The sequence below is a fragment of the Hippoglossus stenolepis genome, chromosome 24 (genome assembly GCF_022539355.2).
Source record: "Hippoglossus stenolepis isolate QCI-W04-F060 chromosome 24, HSTE1.2, whole genome shotgun sequence".
Lineage (NCBI taxonomy): Eukaryota > Metazoa > Chordata > Actinopteri > Pleuronectiformes > Pleuronectidae > Hippoglossus > Hippoglossus stenolepis.
Window position 1 is genome coordinate 890,154 of NC_061506.1, and position 22,708 is coordinate 912,861.

At 47.9% G+C, this 22,708-nt stretch overlaps 1 protein-coding gene across 3 annotated transcripts; it reads right to left on the reverse strand.

Annotated features, from left to right (window-relative positions):
- Positions 1-1,836: 1,836 nt before the first annotated feature.
- Positions 1,837-21,526, reverse strand: LOC118103375 (serine/threonine kinase 11 interacting protein). 3 transcript variants are annotated; one of them, XM_035150236.2, is made up of 26 exons: positions 21,331-21,526; positions 21,031-21,098; positions 20,464-20,666; positions 20,047-20,121; positions 19,841-19,936; positions 19,630-19,737; positions 19,480-19,551; positions 19,273-19,402; positions 18,816-18,919; positions 18,635-18,724; positions 18,257-18,298; positions 17,515-17,679; positions 17,340-17,421; positions 16,711-17,211; positions 16,419-16,633; positions 16,164-16,274; positions 15,308-15,539; positions 13,710-13,861; positions 13,368-13,611; positions 11,853-11,965; positions 10,943-11,040; positions 9,931-10,109; positions 5,125-5,209; positions 4,213-4,295; positions 2,778-3,010; positions 1,837-2,236 (listed from the first exon to the last, which is right to left on the reverse strand). In XM_035150236.2, the coding sequence occupies exons 2-26, from the start codon at positions 21,095-21,097 to the stop codon at positions 2,096-2,098; spliced, it is 3,621 nt and encodes a 1,206-aa protein (XP_035006127.2). In that variant the 5' UTR covers position 21,098; positions 21,331-21,526; the 3' UTR covers positions 1,837-2,095. The 3 variants fall into 3 exon arrangements, with proteins under 3 accessions (XP_035006127.2, XP_035006125.2, XP_035006126.2); XM_035150234.2 differs by having other exon boundaries at positions 9,931-10,112; XM_035150235.2 differs by having other exon boundaries at positions 9,931-10,112; positions 21,031-21,170.
- Positions 21,527-22,708: the final 1,182 nt, after the last annotated feature.

The following is a 22,708-nucleotide window of genomic DNA, read 5'->3' on the forward strand; positions in this document are numbered from 1 at the left end:
GGGGTGAGTGTTATTCTAGTTTAAACACGAAAACGACCAATTACTTTTTATTTCCTGTTAAAGTAAAGTTCTCCTTCCTTCCATCCCAGCAGCGAACATGTGGAGTAAAGTCTCCAGTCGGAAACTGGACCAGACGACTTCTTAAAAGCTTTGTCACAGTTCTCCTGCACAGATCCTTTAATTCTCCTGGATCTGTGCAGCGTGACAGAAACCTCAGCTCCTCCTCTCCGACCTGCTGGGGAGTCGGAGCTACCTTGGGGGGGGGGTGGGTCTGCACCTGCACTTGACCTCTGACCTCTCCCAGAGATCCAGAGTGAGGAGGAGAACCTGAGACGTGCTCCTGCTAAACGTGTGAGAACAGTGAAGCCGGGCGGCTCGTCACCAGTGAGCGGAGACTCCCTGGGATTTGTCAGACTTGTGGGTGAAGGTGATCCAGGTCTCCGACTCGCCAGGTGCTCCACACATGTACATATCTACACTGAGAAGCTGGTGAACAGACCTTCACACACAGCTGAGCTCCGAGGGGGCGGGATCAGCAGTTTGGTGTCAAGTGGCCAGAAAGAGGGAGAATGATCCAATAAACAAACATCTAGGACTCGGAGAATTCTTCCTCCTCCTCGGCTGCTGTTTCAGCTGCAGCCAGCAGAAAACAGTCATGATTAAGTTGACCCAATAAAGTGGAAATGGCTCGTGAAGACAGCAGGTTTACGAGCCACTTTCGGGTTTTCCTAAGCACCAATGAAGGAATCAAACAATTAGCGAGAGGAAGCCGATTACAGGCCGGTTCAGAAACGAGAGCTCATTCCTGAACAGTTCAGAGAAGAGAGAGAGAATCCTCCAGAAAGCTCCGTTCACACAGAACCTGAACTCTGACGTTCGCTCAGGTCTCTTCTGAGGAAACTTCATCAGAGCAGGAAGGAGAGAATGAGGTGTGAAGGGAGGTCAGAGGTCCAGATGGAATCATCTGTGGTTTGCCTCGTGATGGGATTCAGAGTCACTCTTCTCCAGGAACATGAGCGTCGACCTGGAGGAGGCTTGGTGGTGTTTCCACTGAACTTCAGACAACTTGGAATTCTTTCACTTCTGGTTAAAAATGACACATCACAAATGGACACATGACTTTTTATATTGAGTTACACACGTTCATAAAAAAATAAAAGACACTTTTCTGACGTTGAAAACAACAAAGACACAAACTAAATGACAGCGGGGCCTTCACAGAGTTCATGTGGATCCTTGCTCCTGTACAGGGGCGACATGCGGTTCTGTTTATTACACTGAACAAACCAAACACAGAGACGATGCAAAGACCTTCTAACTGAAAATAAACAAGAATCCCATCTGCTCCCGGAGTTTTTCATTAAAGCAACACTATGTAACTTTGAGAACAGTGGATATTACCCATGATCCTCTGCTTCCTGAAGCAGAAGAGCTGTAACCAATCCACCAAACTCCGTTTCCTGCCGAATATTGGAGACACAATAACTTCTAAGTCTTTTGAAATGATCCACAGCTTTAATCTTCAACCTGCTGGACCTGATCCTGAGTCAGTTTCCTGCAGCGTCTGAGAACAGAGAACTGGATCAGGCCGCTGTGTTAGAATAACTGAGTTACTGAGTGTTGCTTTAAAAAACAGAACCAAGCTCGTCTTCTCTTCAACAAGCAGAGACACATCATGAGACTCTAACGGGGGGGAGGTGGGTGAGGGTGTAGTGACCCCCCCCCGCCCGCCATGATGGACCTAAGCCTCGCCTCCAGCCTCGTGTTGAGCGCGTGACCTCACAACTCACTGCACCCCGAGGTGGGGAGGACAGAGTCTTAATGTGGGCGACAACGAAGAACAGAGCGAGACGCATTAAGGTGCTTTTCATTGAGAAACATGGCAGCTGCACAGAAAACTAAAAATCAAGGCACACTCCATGAAAAGGTGTCTGCAGGAATAACGATGCCACTGCAGACTTTACAGGCCTGTGCAGCACGTGAGGAGTCACTTCCAAGTTCTTCACCTGAAAGTGACGAGCGGATGAAACATTTCCCAGACACACACACACACAGACACACACACACACACACACACACACACAGTTCTTTAGTTTTACGCAGCTCCCTCTTGCAGCGTGGTGAGCAGCTTGACTCCGAACATGGCCTCCCACTGAGCCCTGACCCAGGCCAGCAGACCGTGGACGAGCTCCACGCTCTCGGAGCGCACGCACCACCTCTTCTCCTCTTTCACAGTCTGCGGGAGAAACAGAGGAGACATCAGTGCATCGCACGGGGATTCAACCTGACGACAAACTGCTCTGGCTGGGCCGCGTGTGAAGCTCTGGCTCGTGGCGGCTCCATGCTCTAACGCCTGGACGCACATGTGGGACGAATCAACGCAGAACCTGGCTTGGTAAATACCCGTCTATTACAGTTTGGGTTTTCTTCATGAGCTCACAGCTGAGACGAAGGCGTGACGGAGCCGAGATGATGGGATGATACAAACATCCTCTAAAGCGAAGCAGCATGGAGCTCAACACGACCCAGATAGCAGGTTTCATATGGAAACACTCAGGTCCGCGGCGCTGTTGTTACCTGCTGAAGAAAAGTTTGACAACACACGTTTGATTCCCTTCCAAGAGAACAAACAAAGTGGTCTTGATCAGTGTTTTATCATGACCTCACTGTCCATCTGCACGGCCGCGAGACGCCTGCTTCCCCCGTGAGCTCGTTTCCTGAATCTTTCATCTTCTAGTAAAACAAATCAGAAACGTTCCCATGATGCGAGCACTGACCTCGTCGTAAAGCTTCAGATCGATCCTGCGTTGGTCTGAAGGCCACATGTGCACCGAGCTCACGCAGCTGATCGGCAGCGTTTCCAACACGGCTACGCTGCCGCTGCCGCTGCGTGGTTCTGTGGTTTCATCCGCTGTCGGGACGCTGGAGCTCTTCATCCACTGGTGATCCTCCCTGAGCAGGTACAGGGTTTCCCGGGTCGCCAGGACCGTCAGGGGCGTCCAAACGCCGTCTGACAGAAACAGAGCGTTTTAAAAAGCAGACAGAGACGTTTTATCTGTTTCAATCAAAGACTGTTAATAAAGAAAGATGACAGGATGGAAGCTAAAACTGTTCCCTTCATGTTTCTGATCACTTTGGTTATTTGATGATATAAAAAACAGGCAGAGACGTCATGACTGACAGCTGAGACTGACTCCTGATTGGCTGAGAGCGTGCATCAGTGGGACCTTGACACCTCGGCTCATTGGACTCATTGTTCATTTCTGGATAGTTTGAGGAAGTGGAGACATGTCGTCCATCTTTATAAGTTTTGAAGTGACATCATGTTCAAACAGAGTAAGTTCAGCTTTCACCAGAGAGGGCGTATCCCTTGGCCGAGGCTAATGCTCTATCTCGCCATGTTAAAGACGGCGGAAACAAAACACTGGATCCGCCCGTTTACTTGGATCCACTTCAAAACTACCCTCCTCAAAATGTGACAGGAATCAGCTGAGAGGTAGATTGGGTGTCATCCTACAAACTGACTAACAAGCGCAGACGGAAACAGAACCTCAGATCTGCAGGTCATAAATCGTCAGAGGTAATAAATCAGGTTTCTGGAGACTTTATCTGATCTCGTCCAAGTGGGCAACAGTCCTGGGTCACTGGTTTTAGGCTCCAGACAAAGCCCACGTTCAGATGTCAGATAAAAACCCTTCAGCCTGCGTGAAGCCGCAGAGTGAGCGGGCAGATCCAGGCACGCTGGATTCACTGCACTTGAAATTCCAGGGATGTGCACAGCTGTGTGTAGCCTGCAGCTACCTTGGCCTTACGAAGGAGCGCGGCATCCGGCAGCAGCGCGGCACAAACACAGAGCCCGCGCCGTCAAAACACAACATCTCTGCCTCATTTTACGGCACAGGTTGTTAAAATGGATGCTCGACAGGTGCCGGGGCTTTAAGCTGCTCCTCGCAAATCACACCATCTGCTTTCATCTCCGAGGAAATGAAAGCGTTTTTTTAATTCTTCGACTTTAAGCCTGTTTTCCTCTTGGCTTCCTTTCTGCTGAACAACAAGGTTTATGATGTTTTTCTACTGAGGTCATCACCTGAAGGAGGAGAAGGCCTTATCTCTGCATCTTCAAAAGTGATTACATGTGACGCTCTGAGTCTGGATTGATCATCTGTGCTTTTGGAGAAGAAGCAGAATGAAATGTCTTTAAAGCTTCGTCACCTTGCAGCACAAAGGCCAGAATGTAGAAGAACTGCAGCTGCCCGTCCTCCACGTCCTCCTGGATGTCTTCACACACCAGAGGCCTGACACACAAGAGAGGAAATGAAGTGTTGACATGACGTTACGTGGAGATATTATAAAAGAATCGTCTCCTATCATCTCCTAAGTGAAGATAGTGGAAAGAGAACTGGGCTGTGGCGGCTGGCAGGTGCTGCCGCGGAGTGAATTTCAACTGGGAAGCAAAGGGGATAATTGACTTAATAACAGCCGACAGGACTTGGACTGAGCAAACGCTGGAAGTGAGCTCGGAGGCCGGGGTTTCTAACTCACGACACAAGAAGGAGGTTTTTTTTTTTTTGTATTTTGGATTGTCGGGCTGTGAGTTCGCCGCCGCCTCCGCCTCGGGACACGACACGAAGTGGGAGATGTGAGGGATTAGAGAGAGTCGGCACTAATCTGTTCTTCATGAGAATCAAAGCTGAAAGAAAGATGATATTTATTGGACTTCTGCAGGTTGGATAACACGGCTGCTGCAAGGGAGAAGTTATTTCTACTCTTTAGCTCTGTTCTTTTTCTCCGTGACGATCCCCACAGTCTCTTCAGAGAAAACCAGCGTCTCGGGTTTAAGAGAAAAACACACAAATAAAAGGTGTAAAAAAAGCTGCACCACACGATCTGCATGCTTTCAGGATTTGTAGTGCAACACGTGTTACACGTGTTACAAATTAAGATGTGGTTTACCAGCTAATTTACTGAGGCCGTTTTACAAAATGAAGTTAAAAAAAAAGGCTCATTGTAATCAAGTAAAGATGTGTCAGAAATGTGGCGTGTTAGAGCTCCAGCAGCCGTTTGACTTGCACCCCCCCACACACACACACACACAACACAACTTCCACACAACGTCTAAGATACCAGAGGTGGTGCTGGGGGCTGAGCCTCGTCGTGGAGATGGCCTTCAGCTTGCTGTCCACTTTGTGAGCCATCTCACGCACGAGTCCTGGAGAAACGACAACAGAGACACAGTCAGGTGACTTTCAAGAGCACAAGGACAGATATAATCAAGATGGGAAAAGTTAAAAACAACTGGACTTGGTTTGGATTCAGTCAACCGAAGAAATCAGAATCAGAAAAACATCAGTGATCCAAAAGGGGGGAAATTATGTTACTTTCCAGCCAAGAATAAAAATATATACAGATCGAGACAATTAAAATGAATAGAAATGGGAGGAAGTGGAGACATGTTGTCCATCTTTATAAGTTTTGGAGAAAACACAGTTTTGAATAGTTTCAGTCAGAGCTCGGAGCTTTGTGGAAACATCTGGGAGGACAAACATCTGCGTGGAGGCATCTCTCACTGAGGAACTGAGCATCAACACGGCTCAGGTCTGTGAAACATTCATGTGCAGCGAGGGCGGCGATGGACTGGATCACATGACCCCCGTAAAGAGCCCAGAAAAGACACAGTAGCCTGAAAATGTCCCAGCCACACATCCACAGGCACAAAGCCTCGATGTGAAACTGCTTCCTCGTCTCCCGCTGATTGTCACCAGCAAACCAACAGGTCTCTGGTTGCAGGTGTAAAGTTTCAGCTCCATAGAATCGCTGGGTGAGAAAATGTTCGGCGACACAAAGCGCCGGGGTCACGCCGGCGCTCACGGATTGTAGCGTGTCAGTGAGTGCGACAACAGCACAGGGCAGAGAGGATCTCGGCGGTGGACTCTGAATAGAAGGACACTTCAAAAGAATTTAGAGAGACACCGAGGAGGAGCGAGGGAGAAAGAACGAGGAGGAGAACGAGGAGGAGAACAGGAGGATTAGGTCTAAACTAAATCTGCCTGCTCCTGAAGAAGGTGTAAGACAGAGAAGGAGGCTCGTCGATATCAGTTTACCAGAAACGCTCAGGTAAACCGAGTGTAGGTTTCAAGCTTTTGTCCTGCTGCATTAAACCGTGTTATTAAACTCCCAACTGCAAAAACACACTCAGACCAGTTCAACCTGGATTTGTATTCTCACACACACACACATAAATATCAGTGCAAGAAACACTCCATCTCATCGTCTCTCCTCCGACCTCCCATCAGGTTTAGGATTCATTTTGAAATACTTCACATACACGTCGCTGACCTGCTCCATGTGAGTAACACAGCGAGGTCACTCGGGTCGTCTGGGTCACTCGGGTCGTCCCACGTGTTCCTTTCAAAACTTATTGAGAAACTCTGGGTTTTTACCGTCTTTCTGCTGCAGCTATTTATTATTCATCCCTACTTTTATTGACTTTGCTCTGGGGAAGAAAGCTGCTGAACTAAATAAACAGAAAGACGTGACTCATTGAACTCCGGGTGTCGACCTGTGGATTAAAGGCCCAAACTCAGGGTCGAGAGATTAGTTAAACTGGGTCACAACGCGATTATCGACAAAGAGCACGAGGAGACAAAGACCCAACGTGTCCGATTACCTCGAGTTTTTCTTACTTTTGTTTTTACCAAGTGAAATATTTCATCAAGACTCTAAAACGCATTCAAATGATTTAATTTGTTTAAATCTTCGACGCCAATACGTAAAAGAAAATGATGCCCTCCTTGAAAAATGCTTTTGTGTATTTAACACACTACGTCGACCTCCTGAAATGCATCAGCGTTCAGTTTTCTGTCCAAACATCAGCCATGTGACGACTTCTCCAGATTCAAACTGAGTTTTCATTTCAACAGGAACTCTCTGAAATAAGAAACCTGATCAAGCGTCTGCCGCCAGACACAAAAACTCAGTAATGGGTTTTAAACGTGACGGACAAAAGACTCGTTAACATCCAAACACACGCTGCTTCACATTAAGGAACCTGACTCCTCCAGTCGCTGGTTCAAATTAAACAAATGGGTATTTCTGGTTTTCACACTGTGTTCGTTTCAAGGGTCAGAGAGAGGAGGTCCACACACACTGGAGGAAATTAGCGCCCATCGGTTACCGAGTGCAAAGCTTGACACTGGACCTGTGCTTCTGTTTGCACAGTAACTGATTCACACAAAGCCTGAAGGACGGGACACGAGTCAAGAAAGAGGTCTTTACATTTTGGGGCAGATCCAGGATTTCTTTTTATACTTTCTTGAACATTTTCTTGAAGTTTCAGAGAATCCAGATCCAGAGGATTTGAGGAGGTTTCATCATTACAAACTCTACATGCTGCCAAAGCAAAAAGCTAATTTAAAAGCATGACGGCGGTTGTGTGAAATAGAATTAACTTATCAGAATCAAGCCCTAACTAAATGAATTACGTAAAACTTTGACATATAGGTCAGAAGCTCAGATTATCAAATTGAAGACTTATTAAAATCCTGCACGAACCCTGGTAGTGGGACTTTAGGGCCTTGTTTGGAAGCCAGATAAAAGTTTGCCACTAAATATTCTGGACAGATCATTTTCAGGAAAAAGCCAGAGCCTCCTACGCTGCGGTCGGGACAGTGAGTTAACCTTTAAACACGGACGTCTGAAACCAGGAGTGTGACGAAGCAGAGCCTGTTTGGTGAACTGGTCAATATCTCCAGTTACTCATGTTTCCAGACTGTTGGGCTCCTGATGCTTCTCACAGGGAATCACACACTGAGCCACAGTTCATGAGACGAAGCCTCGGCTGCAGGTGCATTTCCCCAGGAACCATCTTCTCCGTCACTATCACTGAACACCACGAGCCGTAATTCATCATCTGCGACCGAAGCTCCTCAAACTCAACAGTTAAAAGTTAAGAGAAAACAACACAAACTCAGTAAAACAAATTCCGTCTCGGGCTGATGTTTCAATAAAGCTGTGTCAGAATAAAACCCTCCCAGTTCATAACCACATCCCCTCTCCGTCTTTGTCATTCCAGTTGTGGTTTCCAACTTTTGTCCGTGTGATGGGAGCCAGCTTGGGCGACAGGCGGGGTTTGTTTTGGTTAAGCTTTACCGTAATTCTTTGGACAGAATATTAAAACAGCTGTTCTGTGGTTAATTTGGAAAAGACTGAGAGCTGGTGATCTCTATCCTGAAGGATGAGAGGGGAGATAAGCATCAGAGTCTGGCACTTCACATCCTCCACAAAAAAACATCACATTTCCATGCTTTATTCTGACGACGCACGTTGAAGGCTGCAACAAACCATGGTTCGTGTTTTTCACTTTGTCTGGTCTGTTTTGGACAAACCCTGTGGTCGAGCTGGGAGAAATCTGGAATCATTTCCAGCCACGAAAGAATACAACACAGCAAAAGAGCTGAGGAAGAAAGAGGAAGTCTCTCAGAGGACACGGGGGGAGAAGAGAGAGAGAGATGAAAAGAACGAAGAGCAAAGAATGTGATGGAAAAAGTGAGAAACGCATCGAAAACTAAACCATCAGTCAGTCGAGCTCGTATCTTCAGCAAGGCCCGACGATATCTGTCCTCTGAACAAGCCTCCAGAGCCATGAACTATCCTCTGGGAAATGTGTACAAGCCTCCAGAGCCAGGTCCAAATGTTCTGTCTTTTCTTTCTAGACCCTCGTTCCATCCTTCCTACAAGTTCTGTGGAAAACCGTTCAGTTGTTTTTGTGTTTTTGTGCCACGACACAGACGAGTGGTGAAAACACAACGTCCTTGACGTAATTTGATGCTCGAAGAAAGATTCATGAAAACCCACATTTCTCCTTCAATCATTTGCTTCGAGAAGAGGACGACGCTTTTAAATATGTTCCTGCTTCTTCCTGGAAGGGAAGACTTCAAATTGACATATTGGGATGTTATGACTGTTAATGTTCACATCACTGTCCTCGGACCATTGCTGCAGCTCCTCTGTTCATCCCCTGTCTGAAAGTCTTGGTCAAATGTGTTTGTCGGAAATGTCCGCTCTCACTTTACATTTAAACGATGCTCTTTTTGCAAGTCTGGTGTTTGGATTTATTGTCGCTTGTTATTCTGCGAGACGAAGGAGAATTTAAAAAAAGTAAGAAGATGAAAATAAACTATGTTGAGAAGCCAAATCGTTCCACAAACTTCCAGAAACCACCTCCCGAGTGAAACGCCGTTAGACGAGTGGTGGAAAAATGTGCTCTGAAGTTGATCATATGAAACAGTAATTACAGGAGGATTCATTCACAGATTAATACATTTCCACAGAAACGTTGCATTATGTGCATTACACCCGAGCATCAACACTTTTCCAACTCGAGCCAACGTCCTGTTTTCTCCACTCGTTTACTCGGGCTGGAAATTGTCAAATTAATTTCCCATATTTTTCCAGACATTCCAAACCCCCGAGCAGGAGCCCCCGTCTAATAAAAGCTTTTCCTCCCAGCCCCTGGTCCTCGCTCGCAGACGAGCCGGTCTGGGCAGGATGTGCCGGAGCGTGTGCGTGAACCCAACACCGAGGGGGACGGGGCCGAGGGCTGCGTCACAGAGCGCACATATGGTATAGTAGTGGTTTGTGAGGGGGGCGTGGCTTCTCAGTCTGCGGCTCCTGTGAGGGGAACATGTTGTTCCAGTACCTGCCTCGGGGATTCAACAGTCCTCGACAACCTCTTTTCTTCATTTAAATTAGTGCACTGTGGTATCTTCCCTCAAAGAGCCAGAGGAGTGCAGAGAGAGCGGGGGCGGGGGGGGGTCACTGAGTTTCTCTCCTCGACTACAGTCGCAACGTAAAACCTCTTTTATGTGTTTTCCATACATTAACACAAACCATTTTCCACTTTGCTCCCATTTGGCAGCTTTTCCTTTTTACCTGTCAACAAGCCAAAGAAGCGTTTGCAGCGCAGACTGTCCCGGACCAGGAGGGTGTACGCGGCGCCCCCGTCTCCGAACTCCATGTGGATGGTCTGAGAGCCCAGCCCCACCTCCAGGTAGCTGAGCTCCATGATTGGGTGGCTGTCGCGCTTCTGCAGCCAATCGGAGAGCTGGCCTCTGCTGGGAGGAAAGACGAGGGCCGTTAGAAAAGGTCCCGTCACAGGGAGCAGGATTAAAAGGGACACTTGGAGGTGTGACTCTAAAAACGTGTTTAACATGAATTCAGTGCGACGGCGCTCGTGAGTCACGTCGCGGCTCTCGAGGATAAAAGATAAGCAGAGGTTGGTTTCAGATGTTTCACCGCGTGGGCTCCAGACCTGGAGGAAATCAACGGTTTCATTCATGTAACGGAAGAAGAAGAAGAAGAAGAAAAACAACAGAGGAGCTCAAACTGGCAGAAGGAGGAGAAAAGACTCTAGAGTCAACAGACACTCTGAGGTCAATGTGCTTTCAAGATGTGAAGTTATTCAACATTATTATCATTATGGTCATTAGAACTGCAGAGTGGTGCCCGTTTAGAATAAACACCAGCAGCATTTAATCACTTTCTCAATATCTCACTGACCTTACACCATGAAATGAGAGAATGAGAGAAAGGAAAACTCTTTCTGGAATATCTGGTGTTATAATAACTGGTTTTATTAGTGCCAGGTCTTCTATCGCTGCAGGACAAGAAAACAGAATTTACCGTACATGTTAAAGTGTTAAACCTTACGACGGAGTATTAGGACCACAAGCGTCGTGACTTTCCATCTGCTGGTTACTGTCGACTCTGCCACAAGGGGGCGTAACGCACACTCAACGCTATTGACAGCTGTAAACACCAATCGATATCCACGACGTTTCCCTCCAGAGCTTCAGGCGTTAATATGAGGAATCAAACATCTGACGTTTCACTGTTTTGTTGCAGTATGACATTAGAAGACAGCTGATAAATGTCCTGTACTTACTGCATCTCTGACATCATCTCCAGGAAATAGATTCTGAGGTTGGACACCACCAGCAGAGAAGGAATCTCCCCCGGCTCCCCGAACCTGACAGCTGACATCTGACCGCACACAGAGAAACACAAAGATTAACAGCAGGAAAAGAGCCTTTTCTCGATTCTTGGTCCTGTTACAACACGATAAAAAGCCCAATACAGCCACTAAATCAAGTTGAACTATCTTCCCCAGTTTGTCTGAGGGTCACAGGCTCCGTGTAGGTTTAAAATGCAGACATGTGGAGCGACATCTTGCTTCATTTCCTCTGGAACAAGAGCACATGTGAAACAGCGAGCGGCCTCCGTCACTGGATAAATAAACAAAGCTGAGCAGCATCTCCTGTCCCCCAGCTGCGCTGCGTCCTCTTCCGCTCTTTGCTCCTCATCCAGGTGTCCGACGGAGAAAAGCAACATCCCCGTTGATCTGAAGAGCTCCCAGGACGCGCTGCATATTAAAGAGGGCTGCGAGCACGTTGAGTGACAGCGGGGCAGAAGAAGAGCGGGGTCCAATGGGCTCCTGGGGGATTTACTGACTGTGCTCATCTGGGCCGACTGCGATGAAACCGCACAAGTTAGTGCTGCGGGTCTTAAAGTTGTCACCACCCATTAATCTGGGATCTTTTTGGGCATCAGGGAGACACATTTAAGGGCTTTTACAAACCGCAGTCACACAAGAAACAATAACAGCCACGTTAAAGCGCTGTGCTGCTGAATCAGATCATCACTCGATCACTCCCAGGCTGCCAGGACCAGCTCCAGTGTAAAGTCATCTTTAAACCCTGACAATCTGTTTTCTAAATCAGCGTTTTATTACTTTGAGCCAGACGTTCATCTGGTTCGCTCACGTCGCGTGTTACGTTCGTTTAACTCTCACACACCTTGAGGAAAGAGTGCAGCTCCTCCTCCTCCTCCTCAAAAACCTCCACGTCCAGGAAAAGCTGGAGCCGATGGTCGACGGCTTCGTAGTCCTCAGACAGGAAGTCCACCTCGTCTGCACACACACGGGAGAAAGGGTCAGAATTAAAGCAGCTGCTCTGACACACAAACAAGAATGACTATTTCTCAGCTCGTCACAAAAAACAATATTAAAAAGGAATAAATCTGTTTTTTTGGCTATACTTTATTTGATATGTTGCACCGATGGTGAAGCCATAGTTTTCCTGGCAGCAACGTGAACCTTTATGAAACTTTACTGCAGCGCTGGCCAGCCGCCCTCACGCAGAGCGGCGTTTAAGAGCCATAAACCCACTGACGGGGGGGCATTCGGACGCTGATGAACGGTTACAGCTGATCGAAGATGACAAGGCACGGAGCTGCAGATGCCAAAACAAACCCAGCAGCTTGAAGGGAGCGCAAACAGAGACCAGATTAAAACAGGTCTTTGAAGCTTCAGACGAGGCTTGTTGTGTGTACATAAAACACACACAACACAGACACACACACGCACACGTTGATTTGACTTCAGAGACAAAGAGCTTCTTCAGGACTGAGCTCCACAACAGTGGGTTCACTGTGTCTCTAAGAAAAGACGCTGCTCAGGAAGACGGCCGGTCGACCAAAAAGTTTTCACATCAGCAAACAGAAACGCAGATTCTGATTAGTCAGTGAAAGACTCTCATGGGCGATAAATCCTCCACGGTGACGTCTCCAAACCGTCCAGAACCCAGAGTTTTTAATTTATTGTGATATAAACTAAAACATTTTGGAAGCTGGAACCAACAAACTGACAAGTGAAATAGTTAAAGTATCACTGAGATGCTGGCGGGGCTGCTCGCTGGAGGAAATCCCAAACAGCAGTAAAACACTGTAGAAATGATCTTTTATTACTTGATTCAAATCCTACATTTCATGTGTTCATTGTAAAACACATGGAGGGTGGTGTGTGCGGGGCGAACTGTTTACGTCAGCTCCGTTTCAGTCCTAATCGAAGCTGAGCGGAGATGGGAAGTACTTGGACGCCGCGGCACAGGAATCCTCTGCACCTCCGTAGCAGCATCCGGTTTCCACCACATCTGTCTGCCGTTTTTAGACCAACCACAAGGTAACAGACAGATTGGAGTCATTACTGGAGGCGATGGGAGGGAAGCGAAAGGCTCGGGGAACAGGGAACAGCTTTCTCCATCTCTTCCTCTCTGCTCTTTTGTGACGCTGCAGTCGAGGAGCCAATCCCACATAATCCGTCCTGAAACCACAGACTCACACTGGAGACAAAGTCGTGCTCATCCGAAAACCACCGACTGACACCGAGCGCTCGGGGTAAACGGGTCAAGACATGGACCCGCTTCCTCTTCCCTGGGAACTAAACGACTTGAACCCTGTGAAACTCCAGAACCTCAGAGGAGAAGCAGTGAACTCTACACTCAGATATCAGAACAAAGATCTGCAGCCCCCACCGTTTGGGGAGGATCTCCCCGCAGGTTCGGCCTGTACGTCAGGTGGCGTCTCACTGGTCGCGGTGTAGTGGTAGCTCCCAGCCAAGTCCTCCTTGCTTTGGCAGTCCGTGTTGTAGGAGAGGCTGTGGTTGTCGTCCCCGTTGAAGAAGGAGCTCCCATGGGCGGTGACGTAGGTGGGATCCTGTGTGGTGGTGCCGCTCTCCGGGGGGGGACTGCTGCTGATGCTGGCGTCCGTGTCGTCGTCCTACAGCGATACAGAGACAACGAGTTAAAGAATGAGATTGTGTCTTTGACTATTGAAGATTTTGATTAGAGCAGAACGGGGAAACAAAGAGACGAGACCTTGGCACTCTGGGTTATATCGAGGTGATCGTCCTCGCTCTGCGGCCTCGGAGGGCGATGGACGGGCGTGCTGCTGTAGGGTGCCGAGGGTGCTGATTGGCCAGCCAGCTGGACCACATGGTCGCTCCCACATTCAGGACAAATACCGTGTCCTGAAACACACAAATAACATACAGATGCAGAGGAAGGGATTTATAAAAAGCTAAGATACTAATTTGATTCAAGCTGTTTTTAGACGCGAGCTTGGATCTGGACATTTCCTGGCATTTGTCTCTCACAGGTGAAGAACGCAGCAGATTGTCCGGTTCAGACTCGTTCAGAACAGAAACCCACCAACACGCCCACTCGCTCGCTGTTAGTTCTCCTGCTCTGATCGCACATAGACTCACAAAGACATTTTACTCTTGGGCTGCAGGAAAAGTTCTGGAAACTGTGTGGAGCCACTTTGTGTTCTCACATCCAGCGTCTCTCGAACCTTTCAGGAAAGAATCCAGACTTCAGCTCATGTCTTTTCCAGCCCGAGTGTGAGGCTTTAAAAGTAACTTTTATTCTGACTTCTTATGGAAAAAGATTATTAATGGATGTCAGATCTTATCTGAGGGCTTTATTTTACACAACATATATTCAACTGAATATTTCACCATCCGCAAGCGTGACGACAGCTGATTGATTCTGACAAGTCAATGACCTCAAACACAGAAAACATGTCTGCTTTCAATCCTAACAAGCTTCATATGAACATGACTCTTGTTTTGCTTTCTGCAGGGCGTGTATTTCTCTAACCTGCAGGCAAACAGGGTCTAAGTTCAGACACGTGCTAATGAAAAGGTATTTGTTTCCTGAAATTGCAGGAGAGCACCAGTCTAAGCAGACTAACAATGGAGCAGGGCTCCAAAAAAACCCATCTGCAGAACAAAGCCTGCGCACGCTCTGTTGGGACTCGTCTGAATGTCGGGTTTGGACGAGCTGCAGGGAGGCGGCTGCTGGAGCTGAAGGGTATTATCTGTCTCCTGCTGATTATAGAGATGGGAACACAGCAGAATGGGCAGATCAGCAAAACAAAGACAGGAGATAGCTCCTGGGACGCAGCGCTCGAGTCCATCTGAGAGCAGAGCTCTGTTTTGGGAACATCCTCAGCCCCGTGCAGACGGCCAATGGGAGCGCCCCGAGAGCTTCGACGCCAAGTGATAAACAACTTGCTCCCTGAAATGTTTGACCTTCTGCTGAGTCTTATCTGCAGTGTTCAACCGCAAACCCAGAAAAATACAAAGAATGTGAAGTGAGGGTTCGAGAGCTTCATTTTTTTGTCGATGGTTTGTGAAGTTGAAACATGACTCATCTGAAATTGTGTGACTCAGGGCTGAGTCACAAGAGTCAAGGCTGTGGTGCGCGTGTTTGTGTGCGGGTCTTGGATATCCTCAGATGACAGATTCAGATATAAACGTAATCCAAACATCACATTGCTTAGTTACTCATAACCTGAGGAGTGATTGTTTTAACTTGAGAATGCTTTTAACATCTTCTCAGGGACTTTAGAGGCATAAACATCATATCCATCATCAAAATGTATGTGTTTAATAAAGGAAACACTTTCTCACCTTTGCTGTCATCATCACCCTCTGCCTCCGTCGGCTCCTCCCCGTCCCGTTGGTCCACGCCCTCCGGTATCATCCGCCTCGCCCCCCCTCCGGCCTCCTCCTCGCCGCTCTCTCCTCGCAGCGTGAACTCTGACCTGCAGCGAAGGCACTGCATGAGGAGGCGGCTGGGGCGGAGCTCGGAGTCCCGGCGCTGGTTCTCCTCCGCCACACGACACAGCACGTCAGTCAGAGCCTGGTCAGCACAGAGGAACATTTTTTTCACTGAGGCAGCGTCCTTCTTCTCAGAGAAGGACTAGAAACTGTTGGAGCCACAATAAGTGGAGGAGAATGTGGGTCAAGAGTTCAAGGTGTCTGCTGAACTCTGGTACTTCAGCTCTGTGTGTGTTTATAAACACAAATCTGAAAAGTACATCTCACATCCTGGAACTGGCATCGGCAGTCCGTGTAGTCTGGAACCGATTGGACGTGTTGCACAATATCAGGAGACAGGAATCGTACAGGGGGGAAACACACGGTAGAGAGAGAGAACGGCTTCGGGCTCGTCCAGCTTTCTGTTCGACAGGATTAAAGTCGGACTCATGTTGCTTGTGCAGCCCAGAATCCGAGGCCCTGATCAGAGCTGGCATCTAACGCCCGTCTCCAGTGATCTAAACAGCTCCCACCGCATCCAGAGCTGCTCTGTGACGCACGGGGCCACTTTCTTCTGGCAGTGTGAATTCATTATGTGAATTATTGACGGACCACCTACTCATCTCACAACCTCTGACCTCTACAGTTTCATAATGAGCTGTCAACCTGTGATGGGATGTTGACACCAGGTCTGCACAGGACTTAGTGTGTGTGTTGTGTTATTAACCTGCAGCGCCTGCTGTGGGTCATCGTCCAGCAGGACGTAGCGTCTCCTCCTCTTCTCCCTGCTGATGTAGGCGAAATGAAGATCCACAGCAGGAAGCTTCTCTTCTGTTTCCTGAGACCCCGAGTGAGAGAAGAGGAGAAAACTCAAAAACTAATCAAAACCTAATATATATCAAGGTACTCAGCCTTGAGTACCTTGAAAGGCACAATATAAACTCCAGTTATTATTAGTATTCTATTATTATTATTATCTTACCAAGCGTGTCCACAGCGCCTCTGTGGTCTCCACCCGAGCCAGGCTGTCCAGCTCCAGGCGGCATCGCTCCTGACCGCGCTGCACGTCCACCTCCAGCACCAGGCCTTGCTTTACACACAGAAACACCTCCCTCCTCCTCCTCCCCTCCATCCTCTTGCCACTGTCGTCTTCCTCCTCCGATAAGACGCCCACGAGAAGAGGGTGACACAGGTCCACTAAGAAGAGAAAGAAAACCTTTATGTGTAGAAAGAGTCAAACTGAAGCTCTGTCGATTATGATCCTTGAACCCTACCTCCTAAGTCCTCCTCCTCCTCTTCCTCCTTGGCTCCTCTGCTTTCCGCTCTCTCCGGCCGCTGAGACTCTGGACTCGGCTCAGGAGAGTTCCTATCTCCCTGGTTGGCCCCCTGGCCGTCCACCGTGCTGTCCTCCAGGGTGGACTCCGTGTTTCGAGTGCTCTGAGCGGGCCACTGCAGCGTGGAGTCGGTTTCCTCGTCTCCATCTGCGCCTGACGTCTCCATCCTGGGCTCGGTTGGGAAGAGCGGAGACTGCAGGACCTCGGGAACCTCACGGGATGGTGGAGACGGCTGCTGCTTCCCGCTGCTCGTGGACGGACACGGCGTGGAGGTGCTGAAGCCGTTGGTGAGAGTGTGACGGGGAGACTGGTTTGCGGTGGTGATAATGGCAGAGGAGGAAGCTCCATCCAGATGGTGCTGGTACCTCAGCCAATCCTCCCCCAGCTGATCTCTGAAGCTGGACATCCGCTCAATCTCCTGCTGGTGGGGAAGAACAATACCTGGTGGAGGAATATGAAACTTTACTATTTAGACATTTAACATCTGAGTAAACTTTAATCCTGGTCTCCAACATTATCAGCAGCTAGTAGCTCAAACAAATAGTGGAAAAGAGATTTAAAAAACCCACTCTGTGAGGAGGAAAACTGTCTGGGCTCGTAATCCGTATCGCTGGGCTCGGATATGCTGGCCCGCCGCACTTTGACCTTACTCTGAAACACAAAATGGTTTTCACACAAAGAAAGGTTTTATGACTTTTGTAGAAAGAAAATATAACTCAACACACTTTGGAGCCGCTCTCTTACCTTGGATTTCTTCCTGCGAATGTGTGACACCCCCACATCCGCCGTCATGCTGTCACTCAGCTCCCCGGCGCCACTGGACCCTTCTTGGTTGCTTCGTTCTGGTGGCAAAGACACTGGAGGCGTCGTCTGGACCTGGACACTGAGATGACCTGGTTTGGGCAGAACCTGAAATAAACAGCAAAGTCTCAGGTATAATTTGAGGAAGTTTGCGTTTAAAAGAACTGCGAGTGAGACGTAGCTCTTTCTATCCTCAGGGCCCAAATTCCAGAGGTTCAAAAGTATTTGGACACTTGGCAGATGTTTGATTGGCAGACGTGCGTGGTTTCAATGTGACTTCATGCACGACAGAGCTGACACGTGGCTCAGAGTTGACTGAGAGTTAAGGGTTGATGTTTGAGCCATTTTCGGATCTGGTGGTTTCGTATGTGGGAACAAATGTCTGAGTCAGTGTGTCTGGACATTTTCTGGAACTTTTCCTGCAGCCTCCTCGTAAAATGTCCCAAAAATGTCAGAGTGAGAAAACAAAATGTTCCTGTTGTTGTGAACGAGTCTGACCCGGACAATCTCCTGCTGCTGCTTCATATGTGAAACACTAACTCCAGAAACTGTCCAGAACATCGTGTGTGAAAATAGCTTTAGAGCAGAGTTGGATTTGTCTGTGAAGAGTGAGGACGATAAAAACCAAAGGTCTCTCAGAGGTTTGCGACAGTGGGTCGATCAGATCAGAGATTGAGAAACCTACCGATAGCTCATATGAAGAAAGTGGAACGCCATCGAGTTTGAGCTGGAAAGAAACAAAAAGAGGGAACATTGGTTTTGCAATGAAAACAAAACACAGCAATAAAAACCATGAAATGCCATTTTTCTCCATCAATTGCCACCACAAGGGCCTGCTGACGATTTTCCAAACACCACAAGTCACGCAGATACACCCTGGAGTTCACGCACGTAAACAGGAAGCCTGTGTGTGTGTGTGGAGAGACACGGCATGAGTGCACGGCTGACCACATGGAATTCAACAGCCTCCGTTTCATTTAGAAGTGTTTGGAGAGCAGGACATTGTGTGAGCTGCTTCAGGCTCCAACACTGACACATGAAAAGCTAAGTAACTCTCACTCACTCTCTGATTGGCAGCCCTCGGAGAGAGGTGTCGGACGGTGCAGGTGCGATGGGTCTTCTGGAAGAACAGCGGGTTTCCTTCCAGATTCAACTACAAGACAACATCATTGAGTTTTACAGGGCGCTGGTCTCACATCAGTGTACCCACTAAGGATGAAAGTGAGAGGAGCGGGCGTCCTTACTGTGTGGAGGCAGTGCAGCAGGGAGAGAGGAGCGAGCTGGGAATGCTCCAGCAGGAGGTTGTAGGCCAGGTCTAAGTGCTGCAGTGAAGACAACTGCTCCACGCCTGTGTCATCACAGAGGAAGACACATGAACGACATACGTACACAAACGTTTATGGAGAAGCAATAAACAGAAACCTGCAGCTCAAGTGTCTGGTTTGATTCTGATGCTTTACTCCTTTCATAATAAACAGGCATGTGTGAGGTTATTTAAAGCTTCAAATAATATCAGAGACAAGCAGAAGGATTTCACACTCGGAGGCAGAGATCACAATCCTGTTTTTCCAGTTTTCCTCTCTCCTTGGCTCACGAGTCTGCGGGCGCTGTGAGATGACTGACCAACTGTCAGAGCGGTTTGTCTGCTTCCAAAGAAAAACAACTCAGAGTGAAAACACAGTTTGTGCCAGTGTAACTCACCATTTATAGTCTCCAGTTCATTGTTCCTGAGGATGAGCGTGAGCAGTTTGGACCTGGCACTCAGGCCAAGCGTTGGCGCCCTCTGCAGGCAGTTGTAGCCCAGGTTCAAGCGCTCCAGTTCACTCAAGGGCTGAAAGAAAGACAGAGGAGCAGAATAAGGGAGCGACACAAGCAAGATGTAAAGTTTAAATATATATTTACACAAACCTTTAGAAATTCAGCACACTCCTGAATCTTGTTATGGCTCAGATCCAGAGATTTCAGGACATTCAGTAAAGTCTGAGAGACAGAAAGGACAGAAGTCAGACGATGAGAACATCAGCTAGTGGGTCAGTAACGATTGAGTTTCTGTCTCACTATTGACTGGTCAAGGCAGACGATGGAGTTGTAGCTGAAGTTGAGGGTGTGCAGCTCCAGCCACGGCAGTGCAGAGCTCAGATCTCCTCCACACAGAGACAGCAGCTCCTGAAACCAGCAACACACACTTTTCATTTTCATAAAACGAGGCCAGCAGCGTTTACAGAAGTAAAAGGCATTCGAATGTGAAACACAGACTAACTGACAGTACCTCCAGGGAGCTGAGACTCTTTGAGCAGGTGAAGACCTCCAGCTGGGAGTAAACTCCTCTGAGGCCCTCGAGGCAGTGAGGAGGGATTCGTTTCAGCTGGTGAAGGAACAGAGACACAAAGGAACGTGGGGTTCATGCAGGAACGACCACGGACAGAATGAGACGGATGAAGTGATGGAGAGAAAAAGGAATAAAAGGGTTCTTACCTCCAAACACTTCAGGGACTTGAACGGGAAGATTTTCACCACAGACTGGAGCCTCACATCTGGAGGGTTGATGAGCTGCATTTACAAATAAATGAGATCTAATGACCAATATTCACAACTGAAAATCACACTTACACGCTAAGATAAGAAATGAACAAGGTCAAATGATATGATAACTCCTCAATGCTGATGTTTGAATATCAAGGAACCAGCAAGATACAAACACAAAATAGTTTCCACCTTGAAAGATTGAATTCATTTTATCCATACAACTGACATACAAAGTCCTTCCATGTCAGAGGACCCCCTGGAGAACATTTGAAGCTATTTGTTGGATCTTGACTCAGAAAACTGACTCCTGAATAAACCAAAAAGTGCATCAGATGAACTTTTAAAGTTTGAGCGAGGCCTCCGCACCTTGAGGGAGACGGTCTTCTGCAGGACATCGAACAGAAACTGCAGCTGCAGCAGCGACTCGGTGTCCGCCGGGTGCGAGGGCAGCGCCAGGAAGCCATGCTGCTGGCTCCGGGACAACAGGTGCTGCTCAAACAACCTGGTGAGGTGCTGCAGGCTCACCGCCGGCAAGGTCAGCGTGCTGCTGCCGTCCAGCACCAGGTCCCCTGAGGGGGGGGAAACACAACCGGATTATAAAGGATCCTGCAGCTACACAACCAGCTCTGCTCCCAGTCAACCACACACACCAAGCCCTAAGACTACTATGAATTAACCTGGTGTGATTTCATTTCTAATGGTGCAATTCAATGTCTAATATGCAATCCTGTTACTGTGCATTTATTCTGCTCACACTCTATATATTCTGTATATTTCATATATATTTACCTGTGTTTTGATTGCATGGTTACTTATTTAGTACTTTAACTTATGTCTCTATCCTCTTTGCTGGTGTAAAAGCAAATGTCCCTGTTGTGATACTAATAGATGATTATCTTATCTTATATGTGGATGAAGTGAGTGTAAACATACCATCATTCCTCAGGAGAGTGGCCAAGCTGAGAACCAGTGAGGACTGACCAGGGTGAGCCACAGACATCCTGGAACAGGCTAACAGTTAGCATGAGCTCATCTCAACACAACAACTGGGACATTCACACCGGAAACAGCAGCTGTGAAACCGTTAAAGCATTAAAACCATGTGTAACAAAGTGTTATTTCACATTAAAGACTCCACTCAACCCCTCTGCAGCTCACGTTCCCTCAGCTAACAAGCTAGCAGGACCACTTCCTGGTAGCTGAGCTAAGCTAGGCTAGGCTAAAAGGACGCACCTCTGCACTGACAGCCACAGACAAGATGGCGAACATCCAGGTCTTCGTCCCACGGGTGGAATAAACGCGTATTAAAGTGTGAGCGCGAGGAGAAACGGTGTTTTAGTGCTAGTTTGTTGCTATGACAGCACAGAGCAGTGATGTTGACATTTTTTTTTACATCACGTGACGAGGAGCCCAGAGGCTGGACGGTGGCTCTGAGCGGCCAAAAAGGACGTTCGCTCAAAAAAAGGCGCACGACTGTGACATAAACATATTGGTTGTTTTGTTGCGATATTTGCAGCTTCTTTATATTAACTGTAACCATAAAAGAGTATAAACTACATAATTCACACGTAAAAAGTCCCTGTTTTATAAAAATAAACCCAAATCATGCTAATTTAGCTGATTTCAATGTGGGCTGATGGTACTGCAGGTGGCCACTGGGTGGTGCACTTGAGCAAGGACTCACACACACGCACACACACACACACACTACTCTTGCATTGACTTCCATTCATTGTGTAACTAAAACCTGACCCTTAATCTAACCTTGACCTACCTTGACCTACCCACAACCCCCCTCACCTCCTCAATGAGACGCACCAGTCGCTCCATCAAGCAGCAGACGTCACCACATGTGACTTTCAGACACAAGGTTCATCATTCGTCCATAAAAACAGCCTCAGTTTCCTAATCTTTCATGTAAGGACCCTTTAAAGGTCAAATCTGGACCTTTTCAGTTCGACCCGAGCAGCGAGGACGGAGCTCGTGGTTCCCTAAGGGCCAAACTGTCAAATTTACCAACCTGAGCCTCGCACCACATCTGGCTGCTGGTCAAACCGTATCCCAGCTGTGGCACCAACAGAAACCGGAGCCTGGCAACTGCTTGGCTGACGAGTGTCAGTGTTAGTTTAGATTTATTTAGATTTGGGCTGAATGGTTGATGTTGGACGGAGGATTTGAAGCCGTGCGAGAAGTGACCATTACATGTTCTCACAGAGACGCTGCTGATGTCAGCATCAGGAAACACGGGGGGGTCGACGGTGCAGAGTGCAGATCTGAGATCAGAGTGTAAACTCACATCTACTCCTCACGCTGAGGGAGCGGGTTTCTGGGGCTCCTCGCTTCATTAGGGAATAAATAACAAATACTTTGAGATTCGCAGGAGCAAATAAAGCAAGAACTTTCCTAATTTGCTCATGCATCACCAGTTGCTAGGCAGCAAACAAACACACGCTCCGGCACAAACACACGCTCCAACACACACACGCACAAAAACAACACATGCACACACATGAGCATTTTTCCATTCGGGACTTGTGATGTGAACATTTCCATGTAAGGATTTATGAACTGTAATTTAGTAAACATTTCCATCCAGAGAGAAGCTGCTTGT

Coding starts and splice junctions, on each gene's coding strand:
- LOC118103375 (XM_035150234.2), bottom strand. CDS start 21,097: ATGTCTGTGGCTCACCCTGGTCAGTCCTCACTGGTTCTCAGCTTGGCC. Junction 17,680..18,256: donor TTTCTTCATATGAGCTATCG/GTAGGTTTCTCA, acceptor TGTTTATTTCAG/GTTCTGCCCAAACCAGGTCA. Junction 16,275..16,418: donor AGGCGCTGTGGACACGCTTG/GTAAGATAATAA, acceptor TCGGGGTCTCAG/GAAACAGAAGAGAAGCTTCC.